The 12,811-nt window shown below is 33.9% G+C and overlaps 1 protein-coding gene across 1 annotated transcript in view; it reads left to right on the top strand.

The window, feature by feature from the left end:
* Positions 1–1,240: 1,240 nt before the first annotated feature.
* The window catches only part of C2CD6 (C2 calcium dependent domain containing 6), an 85,987-nt gene continuing 74,416 nt past the window's right edge, over positions 1,241–12,811 (top strand). Inside the window, 3 exon segments of the mRNA XM_082396775.1 lie at positions 1,241–4,138; positions 7,237–7,288; positions 8,650–8,795. Of these exon segments, the coding sequence (XP_082252901.1) occupies positions 4,052–4,138; positions 7,237–7,288; positions 8,650–8,795 (285 nt within the window). The 5' untranslated portion in view covers positions 1,241–4,051.

The raw sequence follows: 12,811 nt of genomic DNA, 5'->3' as shown, positions 1-12,811 counted from the left end.
GATTTTGATTGCATGAAACTATAGCTCAATTTGAGGAAATGAATTATATATATATAGTATACTTATATATAATATAAACTTATATGTTATATAATATATATATAAAATAATATATTTATATGTATGTATACTTATTTACATATAAGCATGTATACTTAAGTGTAATATACTTATGTGTAGTATATAAATATGGCATAATATAAACTGTGCCTTGCTTCTTTATGCTTTTACACTTATTTATTTTGTGTAGGCGCCTCTCCCCCGAGTTCTTAATTTTTTACTTTTCAGACCCACTTGAAGTATCATCATCTCCTTCCCTAACACTCTTTCTCCCTCACTCCCTTATTTGCCCTATGTTTAAGAGAGAGTTTGTAGGCATCCTGAATGTGGCTTGGTACTGGAATATTAACCTTTGTTCCTCTTTTGCTTCAGAGTTGTGACCATTAGTATTTTCAGAAAAGTGGACAGCCAAATAGGGAACTAAGTATATCAGCTTTATCCAAGACTTTCTGGTGATGAGTCAAAACTGAAAACTATTATGGAATTCTTACCTCCATCTCATATTGAAGGCAGTGGAGCTATCAAATGGAGAAAGTGAACCTCCTTCATTCTGAGTAGACTGTGCCTAGGTGTGCATACACATGGGAACTGGCAGCTTAAAGCCTCCAGAAAGACAGATTTAGGAAAGTGAGGCATAGGCATCTAGATGTGACTTTTTAGCAGTATTCTCCAAATTTCTTTGATTGCACAATCTTATCAATAAAAAACATATGAACATTTATCACCAGTGTTTTGTATATTTATTTATATATTACATAAATGTACTGCAATTTACTTAATAAATTCTATAATATACAAAAATTAAAAATGATAAATAAGCAATACTTCTAAAAACGATTTTAATTACATTTTGTTTATTAGTGGTACAGAACTCAGTAAGCATCACTGTTTTTGAAAAGCATGATTTTTTTTTAATTTTTGGATTTTATTTTATTTAGAAAAGCATGATTTAATACTTTGTGATGTAGTGATTTGAAGGTCTGGTTCTAAGGCAAATTTATTTCAGTATTTGGTTTTTAATGCTGTTATATTTGAAAAAGGTGCCTTTAAAGATTTGAAATTCCAAATGGAAGAGATGCATCTTGGTTGAGCCTAGTAAATCACAGTACTTATTTTTCTTTTCTATTATGTTATTCAAAGTTTTTAGCTCCCATTTTTTGAGTAAAATGTTACTTCTCTGATTAATTAGTTCCGGTAAACTCTTTGGAAGGCATTGCATTTTTTTTATATTTAAAAGGAAAAATGGTCTGTTAACCTGCTGAAACTCTTCATTTGTGAGATTTTTAAACAAATAAGGAAAGTGTTTCTAAGTTTTTAAAGTGTGATACTGTGAGCTTCTAGGCTACTCATAACACATTTGCACACATATAAAATTACATTAAAAGGAGATATTTCCAATAGTTTTTAAGATGTTCTTATCTTAACATGAGTTTATTTCAAAAAGATAGTTATTTTCACACTCATTAAAATGTCACCACCTTACTCTGAAAGGACAGAGAAGTATATATTTTAAAATATTTGCTAGTTTATATACTACTGACAGTCCTCACAGAAGAGTTTAGCAAATTGCAACATTTATCTTTTTGTAAAACCAAACTGCATGATGCATCTTTGTTTGCCAACTTTTTAAAATGCTTTGCCATGAAATTTCTTGCGATCAGTTCTCATCTATCTGCAAAGCAGACTAAATATTCTACTACTTAATGTAATTGGTCAACCCACTTAACTAGCAAACGCAATACCCTGAAAGCATGAGGGCACTGATATGAACCCCTCTGAGTGTGAAACTCACACTTTTACTTAGAATATTTGTCTACTGCTTATAGTCGTCTGTATGTGCTTACTTTCTTACTTGTTAAAGAAGTTGGAAAATTCTAATATTTTCTCCTGCTGCTCTAGAGAATAATCCTTGGTTCCTGCTGTGAGTGGTCTTGTTTCATGGGGTCAGAGAACCACAGAGTGTGAAAAGGAGTCATTGCTCCCAAGCTTGGGCAGGGAAAAAGACGATTTAAAACATTTCTTTTAGACTTAAGAATTCCATGCACCTGTAGCTTGTACAATGAATGGCAGTGTCTGACCAATCGAATAAATCATTCTTTTTCCATGTATAAGATCTGTGCAGAGAATGAGTAAAGATAAAACTCTCTCTTCTCAGCATTTGTTTTTCTTATAGTGAAACTGTCATTGTTTTGTTACCTATCTTCAACACCAGCCTGAACTTCTGAAGGGCAGGAACGTCTCAAGCTGGAATCAGCAAAGTGCCAGGCATATAGTCCTGCCAGCACATTAGTGAATGTTAATTGATGTAAGGATAGTGAGCTTGCCATTAGTGCTAGGAGTGGGAGCATCCTAGGAAAAGGTAATCATGTAGGCTAGTAGGTTTTCAAAGAAACTGTGGAATGGGGGAGAGTGGGCCAGAAAGGCCATTGGGGAGGAAGTGCAGAGCAATGTGAGTGAATGTTCAGACTTTAAAATAGAAGTGCCACGAGGAACTTCTGCTTTTGGGGGCCAAAAGCAGCAGAGAGGTAAGGCATAGTGGAATTAACTGAAATTAAAATTCTCTGCAGGTTCAGGAGAAATTCTAGATGGTATCAGAGGCTTTATGAGACTAGCCTTTAGAAGTTTTGTTCAAGGTTCTAATAGAATTTTGGCAAAGAGTTGTTTTGTTCATGCTGCTGCCATTGAGGAGAGCTCTGCTCATGTAAGGAAGGAAAAGTAAAAAGGTAAGAAAGTGAGGGATTGTTAAGTATAAAATACCAGGTTGTTAAGGATAAATTGAGTATTAGTATTCTAAAGGATTTTCCCCCAATTATTTTGTATTTATTAAAATGCGTATTCAAAGTAGACTTCCATAATAAGATCATTAAAACATTAGAAAATATGAGGTTCCATATTAAATACACATACACTGTCCACAGATTGATATTTTTGCAACAATTGTTGTTTTGTATTTGCAACAATACAAAAAATACAACAATTTTTGTACAGTAGTTGTCGTTCAGTTAGCTTAACCTATGATTTAATCATATATATTAAAAAAAAACACATTAAGCCAGTCAGGTGCAGCAATAACAAAATGATCCAAGATGTATAAAACAAATGTTTTCAGTACACTGAAAGTATTTGTTTTATACTTTAAAACAAAATTTTCAGCATAATAAGGAATTATTACATACTATAAAAATTAAACAAGTGATTCTTGAAAGACACATAACGACAAAGATTCCTGGGAAATTATTGTTTATAAATAAGGCCATGTTGATTCAAGTTCAGCAAAAGTTGGGAATAAATACAATTCTGCTTTTCAGGTTAGATTTTTAATAGACGGTTTGTTCACTGTTCCCCTCAGCCTTCCTCTCCTTTCCCCTCCCATCCCTTTCTCTTTACTTTACTATACAAAGCTATATTAAAATATCTTGTAATTTTTAAACGCTAACCATTATGTGTTGTGACCAGAGCCCTTAAGAGCAAAGTTAATTATTAGCCCAGAAATATTAGTTAGTAGGGTTACTCTGGATGAAATCACACAACCAAAACCCAAAAGCCATCTGTTCATTACTCCTTTCCACTGTACCTACTATTCCAAAGGATTAAATTCCAGTTCCTTCAGTGGCTGATGACTGAAGGAATATTGGAATAATTTGCAAGCAGAATTACTGCCATTTGTGGGATACAGGACCTAGTCCACATTAGATTAAGACCATCATTTTTAGTTAACAAGAACTCATTGTTTATGCTATTATGTACTTCTCTCCTCTCTCATAATTCCCTTAATTATTTTATATTTAATTGTACAGATTTCGTTTCTCTGCTAACTTAATGATAAACTTAGTGAGGGTAGAGATGAGTTTTCAAGTCATAGAATATAAGTTATAAAATATATAATACCTGGTACTAGATGCTCATAAAATTTTTGTTGAAGTATAATATCTTTTCTAATTATATTCTTCTCTGCCTTATAAAGTCTTAAATTAGTTTATTTACATTGTAGATGCTGAGAAAAACTCTTAAAGGGTCTGAAAGTAAAGAACTAGAAGTAACACCTGAGGCACCAACTTTGGTGCCATTTGGGGATGTGGTATGTATGACTAAACCTCAGTAAACCTGTACAAATTATTTTTTATTTCATATGAAAACTATTTAATGTCAAAAAGCATGTGTAGAAAATGGTCCTCTCTGATAAACATATTCATGAATTTTTCATTTTTATGAGTCAGAAAAGCATTCTAATAATCACTGAAATTATGGAAAACATCCTGATTCACAGAAAAAAAGTCTCTACTAGGGATTCCCAAATGCTAGTTACATCAGAATTACCTGGGATACTTTTTTAAAACATTGATTCTTGGGCCCCACTTAAGATCTGCTAACTTAGAAACTGAGAATAGGGCCTAGGAACCAGTATTTTTGTTAAACTCTTCAGATAATTATATTTTTGTCAGATTTAGGGACCTTTGAGTGATAATGGATCCCACATCTCTCCCTCATCCAAAAAATAATAAACCATAGAAACAAAAACAAACATACTCATCAATCATACATGTACATACACAGGTGGGACCTAATATCTAGGCTGAGAACCAGAAAAGTCTGTTTTCTCTTTTGGGTGCTATAGAGAGAGTATAGGCTGTGAGGATCTCTCTATGTTTAGAACTATCAAATATTGTGGTATTCTTTCACAGTTACCTTTATTTTCTAAACACTATTAGAAGAATTAGTGGGTGTGAAATGAGAGTTTCTCTTGTGTCTCTTCTCTAGTTCCTATTGTGTACTAATACATTTTCTTGATTAAAAAATATATGATGAATTTAACACCACCTTTTTAGGGGGAAATAAGAATAATTTATGTATACATTTTTGTTTTTACAGAATGACCGTGGTGTACCTTACTCGTAAAATTATATAACACTTTCTTCCCTCTATCATAATCAAAGTTGAAGTATAAGCCTTCACTGTCCAACTCTAAACTTAGAAAAGATTCTTTGAAATCACTTTTGGCCATAAACTATTATGCATGTCACTATGTTGACATACTAATTTCTGTAATCCATATTCTTGAATATGACTTCTGCGTCTCTTTAGAACTCACATTTTGAAGAATCTTTTTATTTCTCCCACAGTTCCTAACCTTATAGTTCATATTTTCCTTATTTGAATTGCATATTGCTAGACATCAAAAAGCTTCTCTTAAGAGTTAGCTGGAAGTTTTGACAGAGAGATGTTTGGCATGTGACTGATGGCTCCTCCCAGTGTGTGATTCAGCCACATCACCTTCTCTTTGAATGTTCTGTGATTTGGCAAAGTTGGTGCATGTGTAGGCCATGATAACTACATCACAACCCACTACTTCTATTTCTAATAATCATATCCCATTTTCAGAAAAAAATGAAAAAGATGTCTTAAAATTGAGCACATAAAGTACTTTTGTGAACAGCTGTGGTTGCCTTCCTGTTTTAAGTGCATGTTTGAGAGTGTTTCAGGGGTCAAGGTGTTGACAGGGTTATTGCTTTGGGCCACAGATGGGTCTCACAATCTGTGGCAACATTTGTTTTCTGCAACCTGTGAATGGTCATCATTATGGTTTTTGTTTTGATTTTTTTATTTGTTTGTTTGTTTTTGGCTGCATTGGGTCTTCGTTGCTGTGCCTGGGCTTTCTCTAGTTGCAGCGAGCAGGGGCTACTTTTCGTTGTGGTGCACGGGCTTCTTATTGTGGTGGCTTTTCTTGTTGCGGAGCATGGGCTTTAGGCTCACAGGCTTCAGTAGTTGCAGCATGCAGGCTCAGTAGTTGCGGCACGCAGGCCCTAGAGCGTGCGAGCTTCAGTAGTTGCAGCGCACGGGCTCAGTAGTTGTGGCTTGAGGGCTCTAGAGTGCAGGCTCAGTAGTTGTGGCATGCGGGCTTAGTTGCTCCATGGCATGTGGGATCTTCCCGGACCAGGGATCAAACCCGTGTCCCCTGCATTGGCAGGCAAATTCTTAACCACTGCGCCACCAGGGAAGTCCCATCATTATGGTTTTGAATGTTAAATCTTTTTCTATACTTGAATAGAAATTTATTCTCTTTTTTATATTATATGGATCTCTTATGTAAAAGTATAAAAAGCTATTGATATAAGGAAAATTAGGATAGTTGCTGATGGCTTCATGCTGAGATACTTGGCAGGCAGTCAGTGATTTATGACAGAATTTTTATATTTAGAATTATGCAAAACAAAATTATAGCTATATTTCCCTGTTTTACCCTCCTTGTGTGCACCCAATTTTAAGAAGTAAACAGTGATTCATGGACTTTCCTGTGGCAATACCATTTTAAGTCTCACCTAGATTAGAACCTTTCTTTTAACATAACATTTTATACTTATGTCTCTCTAAGAAGCAGACCACAATATTTTCTTCTTTAGAATTTCATCATTCAGATACAGTAGTCTTTTAATTAAATATTGAGTGCTAACTTCTTTTTCTGCATTGTTCTAAAACCAAATCCTTAAAATTACTTACACTATATTTAAAACTACTATTGGGCCATTTTTTTTGTTTCACAGATATTTAATATAATATTGCTCTTGTTTTTACTTAGCTTTTAAGACCAAACATGGCTGAATTAAGATCAGATGGCTTACATTTGGCTAATACTGCATATTAGTATTCAAGTATTCCTGTATTAATTTTGTACTTGATTTTATGGTTAAACACAAGATACAATTTTCCTTAACATTTGGAAACACTTTGTACAAGAGAGAATGATATTTCACAGCCCTTGTCATATTATAGGCAGTGAATGATTATTGAATGAATAAAGTGGTTTTAGGATACTGGTTAAAAAAGCTTATCTGAAGCAAGGCATATTTCTTATTATATGCAAGATGCTGTGTTGTATCACTTCTCACCTAATGTAAAATCAAAATGATTCAAAGAGTGACAGTTGGATTGAAGTTAATAAATGAACCATTTTTTTCTTTGTATTCTTGTTTGTTTTAAGTTTACTTTGAACAAATCTTGCCTATTTTTCTGCTTTCTGGTGTTTTCTGCAACTAGATATTTCTAATAAGAAAAAATATTTCTAATGAGAAAAACTAACAAAGTGAAACTTTAAAAAAAATGTAGTTTGGTGAGAGTAAAATGGAAGAAAAGTTAACTTTTAAAAATTAATTCGCTGTGATTTTATTTTGATTGTTATAGGTTGGCTGCCTAGCCATTCATGTAAAGAACTGCAAACATTTTACGCCTAAGAGTATCCTTTCTTTCAATTTAAGAACCATACTGTGATCATATATCACTGTTTCTGTTATATATTGCTGCCTTGCAAAACACTCTAAGACTCAGTGGCTTAAAACATTAACCATTTTATTACCAATCACTATCTGTACGTTCACTGGTGGTTCTTCTGCTTCACATTATCACAGCAGGGGCTGCAGTTCAAAAGGGCTGGGATACCTAAAATGGCTCATTTACATGTCTGGTGCCTTAGTGAGAATGCCTGAAAGACTGGACTTAGCGGAGATGCTGAAAGGATTAGACCTTTCTTTCCATGTAGTCCTAGGGTCTTGTCTTTCATCATTAAACATTTTTTTCTGCATTAATTCTGATTTAAAAATATTACATTAAAATATTGATTACTGAAGTTTTTGGTGTCCACTTAAATTTCGTACCCTGGGTAGTGCCACCCTATCCTAGCCTCAGCCCTGGTCACGTCAGTTGCATGTTAAAGTAGTCACAGGAGCAGGCCAGATTCAAGAGCAGAGGAAAATAAACTCCACTTTTTGATGTGGAGAGTGACAAAAGATTTTTAGCTATCTGTAATCCACCTCGATCATCATATAAGTTAAAGAAAATATACATATCTTCTTGGATGATAATACTAATTTATTTCTAATTAATAACTATGCTTCTCAAACATTGTTTAAAGGGTTTATTTTTCTCGGTGCCTTTATAAGCTGAATGCTTATTATTAGATCTGTCATGGCATAAAACCAGTCTCATTATGAAGACTTGATGTTTCTTTTGTATATAAAGTGAACTATTGAAGAGAATTCTAAATAGAGTTTTGAAGATAATTAAATCATAAAACAAAATCGTTTTAATTCATGGAGTGCTATGAAAGATAAAAATACAGACCAATATAGTATAAGTGAAGTATATAGTGAAGTGAATTACAAAGTAGAATGCTGCTTTAAATTTTGTTGTCCTAAAATTAAGAATAAATTACTCTGAAGTGACATATTTTTTGAAGTTTTAAATTTCTATGTAATTAGGCTTAGAAAAAAATTTTCAAGTATGTGTTGGAAATGTTTAGTCACCTTAAAAATAATATATAGGAAAATTTGCAAAAGAATTATAATGGAAATGTGAGGATAAAAGTATGAGAAGTAATTTAAGGAAGAATCAACCTTCTTTTCCTACTTATATTGTACCTACCACTGATGGGCAAAAATACTATTTTAAAAGACTTTCCTTATTGTTTAATATGCTCTATAATTTCTTTCTTTATTTGATTGATTCTTAGGTTTTGGCCTGAATTGTTTAATGGATTAATTTTACAATATGTTACTGTTCAATTACAACAAAATTTGCTTCCTAAATATGTATTTTCAGTCGGTTTACAACATTACAGTAATTTGTTCATTCGTGTCTCTATTAACAACGTGGTGAAATGTACAAAAAAGTGTAGCTTGCTACCCCCAAACAATGAAGAGGACACTGTAATTACATTTGATGAAGTGAAATATTTTTCTGTACAGGTAATGTTAAATTTCTCTTCTAAATAAAAGAATGCATTTTTATAGTTTCAAACGTTCTACACTAATAATATCTTTTTTTTCTAGGGGACAGGAAAGAAACAAAAGCAATGTTCTTTTATTTGATACTTTACAGTATTTTATTTCTGTATTATAGGCTATATTGATGTTTTTACAGTTTACTGTAGAATACATAATCATGGTGTTCTTCTCTGAGATCTTGCTGTCAGTGATTCTGAGTGTTTATCACACATGGATGCATTTTTCTCTGTCTTAGTCTTCCCCTCCCATTTGCCCTCTTACACCTGCCTTAGTCAGCGTGGGCTACTATAACAAATTACCACAGACTGGGTGGCTTAAACAACAAACCTTTATTTCTCACCTTTCTGGAAGGTGAGAAGTTCCTTATAAGGACAGTAATCAGATTCATGAGGGCTCCATTCTCATGACCTAGTGACCTCCCAAACACACCACCTACAAATACCGTCACATTGGAGATTTAGGCTTCAACATATGAATTTTGAGGGGACACAAACGTTCAGTGCATAGCACACCTTTTTTTTTTCATCTCCTTCTCCTTTCCCTCTCTCCTTTCTTCTTATATAGACTCTCTCTAATTACTTTCGCATGGATTAGCTTATTTAGTCTTTATAACCCTTGAAAATATATATATACTCTTACTATCATCTTTATTTTGCAGATGAGGAAACAGATACTATAAGGTTTAAAGAACTTTCTTAAGGTCATAGAACTAGTAAATTGGTGGAGCTGAGAATGCAGTCAGTCTGGCTTCAAACTGGCTTCATTAAGCCACCTCTCACACCAGAGCTTGCTATGCTGAGTTTGCTTCTGTTTACAGTTAAGCTTCTTAGAATCTTAAATGTATCTCAGAGTGGTCTTTAAAATGAGTGACAGTATTTCATTTAGCTGTAGGATTCCTTGATTAGTCCAGTTGTTTCCTGATAGTTTTATTACATTAGTTGAATTTTAGTGAAATCCTAAAACATTTCCTCTATACCATATATACGTATATATATATATTTTTTCAAACTTCATTTTGCTTAAGTGTTGAGTATTGAAGATAGTCCTTTAAACATAGTTTTTAAAAAAAGCATTGTTTTGCTAGAGGCAATCCATATTATTTCTTTTACTTTGCCAATAATTTTCCTAGACTTCATTGCCAAGTTTTCAATAATTTTGTGGCTATATGTCCATTTAAATAAAACTTGAAATTAATACTGGAAAACAATATAAATTAATAGGGTGATTTTTAGCATAATCAAAATATTTTTCCTATATTTATTTTAATAGGAGCTATTAGTTTGAGTATAATAAGAGGAGAGTTTTAGTGGAACTCTAATGGAAAGTTTGGGAATGACCTAGTAATATTTACATAGAAAATTGTACAAGCAAACAAAGAAACATAAAAAAAGCAAGACACATATTAACTCCAGGGAAATTAAAAAATGATACAGGGCAAGAAATACGATCATTGTAAGTATATTATTAAACCCTGAAAAATAGTTACATGTACATAATAATATAAACACTAAGTATTATTCTAACAAAAAAATGATATATAATATACTGGAGGACTGAGGGGAAAAGAAACGTGAAAATTGTGGGAGGAGGATGTTGAGAGTGAATATTTTTCTTCCACAATAAGCATTCAGTAGATGATATATACATGACTTCAATGTTCATAGTAGCATTATTTACAGTAGCCAAGATATGGAAGCAACCTAAATGTCCATTAACAGATGAATGGATAAAGAAGATATATATACATACATACATATATACATGTACATACACACAATGGAATACTACTCAGCCATAAGAAAAGAATGAAATTTTACCATTTGCAGCAACACAGATGGACTTGGAGGGCTTTATGCTAAGTGAAATAAGTCAGGAAAGACAAATACTATATGATATCATTTATATGTGAGATCTAAAAAGTACAACAAACTAGTGAATATAACAAAAAAGAAGAAGACTCAGATACAGAGAACCAACTAGTGGTTACCAGTGGGGAGAGGGAAGGGGGAGGGGCAAAATAGGGATGGGGAATTAAGAGCTACAAACTATTAGGTATAGAACAAGCTACAAAGATATATTGTACAATATGGGGACTATAGCAAATATTTTATAATAGCTATAAATGGAGTATAACCTTTAAAAACTGTGAATCACTGTATTGTACACCTGTACTTTATATAATATTATGCATCAACTATACTTCAGTTAAAAAAATATATAGTATCTAAAAACTAAAAAGAAAAAAAAATTAGTAACATGATTTTATGCCAAAAACCAGAGAAATCCCTTAAAAAGGTTGAAAGGTGGCTTCTGAAGAGTGAAAATTAGGTAGTGGGTTGGGTAGTGTACTAAATTATACCTGGGATCGAATTTATGGAGGTATGACTGAATGATGACATAGAGAGGGTAATGCCATTGAAAGAAGAATTTATTATTTATATTTCCTGAGAAAAAGGGACACACCACACCAGACCACACAAGGCCCCAGGGGAAGTTTCAGGGTGGTCAGGAGGCAGAAGACGGAAACAAGGGGAGAGCCCAAGCCAAAGCCTTTATTGGGGTTTCCTTGAGAAAGGTAATGCAGAGTGGAATTCAACAGTTTAGAATTGACTAATCTGAATAATTACAACAGGCTGTGGGCTGTAGTATAGTCTCTAGTTGCCTGGTACCTGGCCCTGGGATGATTTAGGGCAGGGGAAATATTGGTTCCATATGAGAGATAAGGAGGTGGTTAGGGCTATAGACTTGAGATTGGTTAGTTAGCCTATGAAAGATGTGCTACTATCAAGCCAAGCCTTTTGCTATCTCTAGGATCTGGCTAGCCCAGGGAGGGAAATTCTCTCTCTGGCCAGCAAGCTTTTTAAGATGTTGAAACATCATGAAATATAGGGGAAAAAATGGTGAATACAAGTGGGAGAAAAAACATTTCTTTGGTTTAGCCATTGTAAAACTGTTTGACTTTTAGACTATGTACTACCTAACTAGGATAAAATAAAATTATACTGTATATACTTTAGGACTTTAATTTGCTAAAGCGTACAAAGTAGATCTAGGTTAAAAATAAAAACATACAAACCAAAAAATAAAAAGGAATAGCAAGTGGATTTAACCTAGTTTAATTGTTCTGGAAAGCTGTTGGGTAAGTGATGTTAAAACAAAACTCATATCAAAGAATGAATAGTAGAGGATTTCTGTTCTGGCCATGCTGGAGAAGCTGATATTAGATTTACTCTTCTAAACAACCCTAAAACTAGTAAAATATATGAAGCAACTATTTTATGGTATTTGACAATGGGAATTGGAGGGCTGCAATCCTTAAGAGAAGGGAAGCACAAGAGGTGAGCGCCATGTTTACAATAGCTTTCTGTCTGGCAGCAAATCTGGCACAGAGAAATGAAACCCAAGCAGAAAGTAACAGTCTTTCTGGGTGGAGGAAGCAGAGGCTGAGCAGAGGAAACAGATGAGTTTTGGCCTGCTAAGGTGGCTGGAATTTGTAAAGCAGGGTACTAGAGAGGAGGGAGCAGCAGATAAGGAGCCCTAGTAATCTGTGAAGGTTTTCCACTCAGGTTCTTGGCTGGATCCTAAAGTGTGCACGTGCAAGGGGAGTTTGTAGGAGAAATTACAGAGAACAAGTGCTGGAGAGCTGAGAGCTGAATAGAGATTTCAGAAGTCACAAATTCAGAGTCATTGGAGTCTGATGCAGCTAAAGTGGAGAGACCTTGTTGAACATTCTCAGTATTCAGTTGAGATCCCAGAAAGGCCAGGTCTTAGAATAAGGATCATGTCCTAAGAGTAAGGGTTAAACCTACTAGGACTAAGGACAAAAACTGAAACAGACCTATCCTCAAACTTTTTCATAGAATCAAGATGATCTTCCAGTAGTTGATTGCCTTCCAGAAAAGAACTCAGTAGTTCTTAGAGGAAGATATAAAAACCCAGAGTCTCTATTACATATCCTTCACAATGCCCATCATATA

This window comes from Balaenoptera borealis (assembly GCF_965194805.1).
Source record: "Balaenoptera borealis genome assembly, chromosome: 6".
NCBI lineage: Eukaryota > Metazoa > Chordata > Mammalia > Artiodactyla > Balaenopteridae > Balaenoptera > Balaenoptera borealis.
The sequence above is the reverse complement of the archived record's forward strand: the minus strand, read 5'-3'. Positions and strand labels throughout refer to the sequence as shown.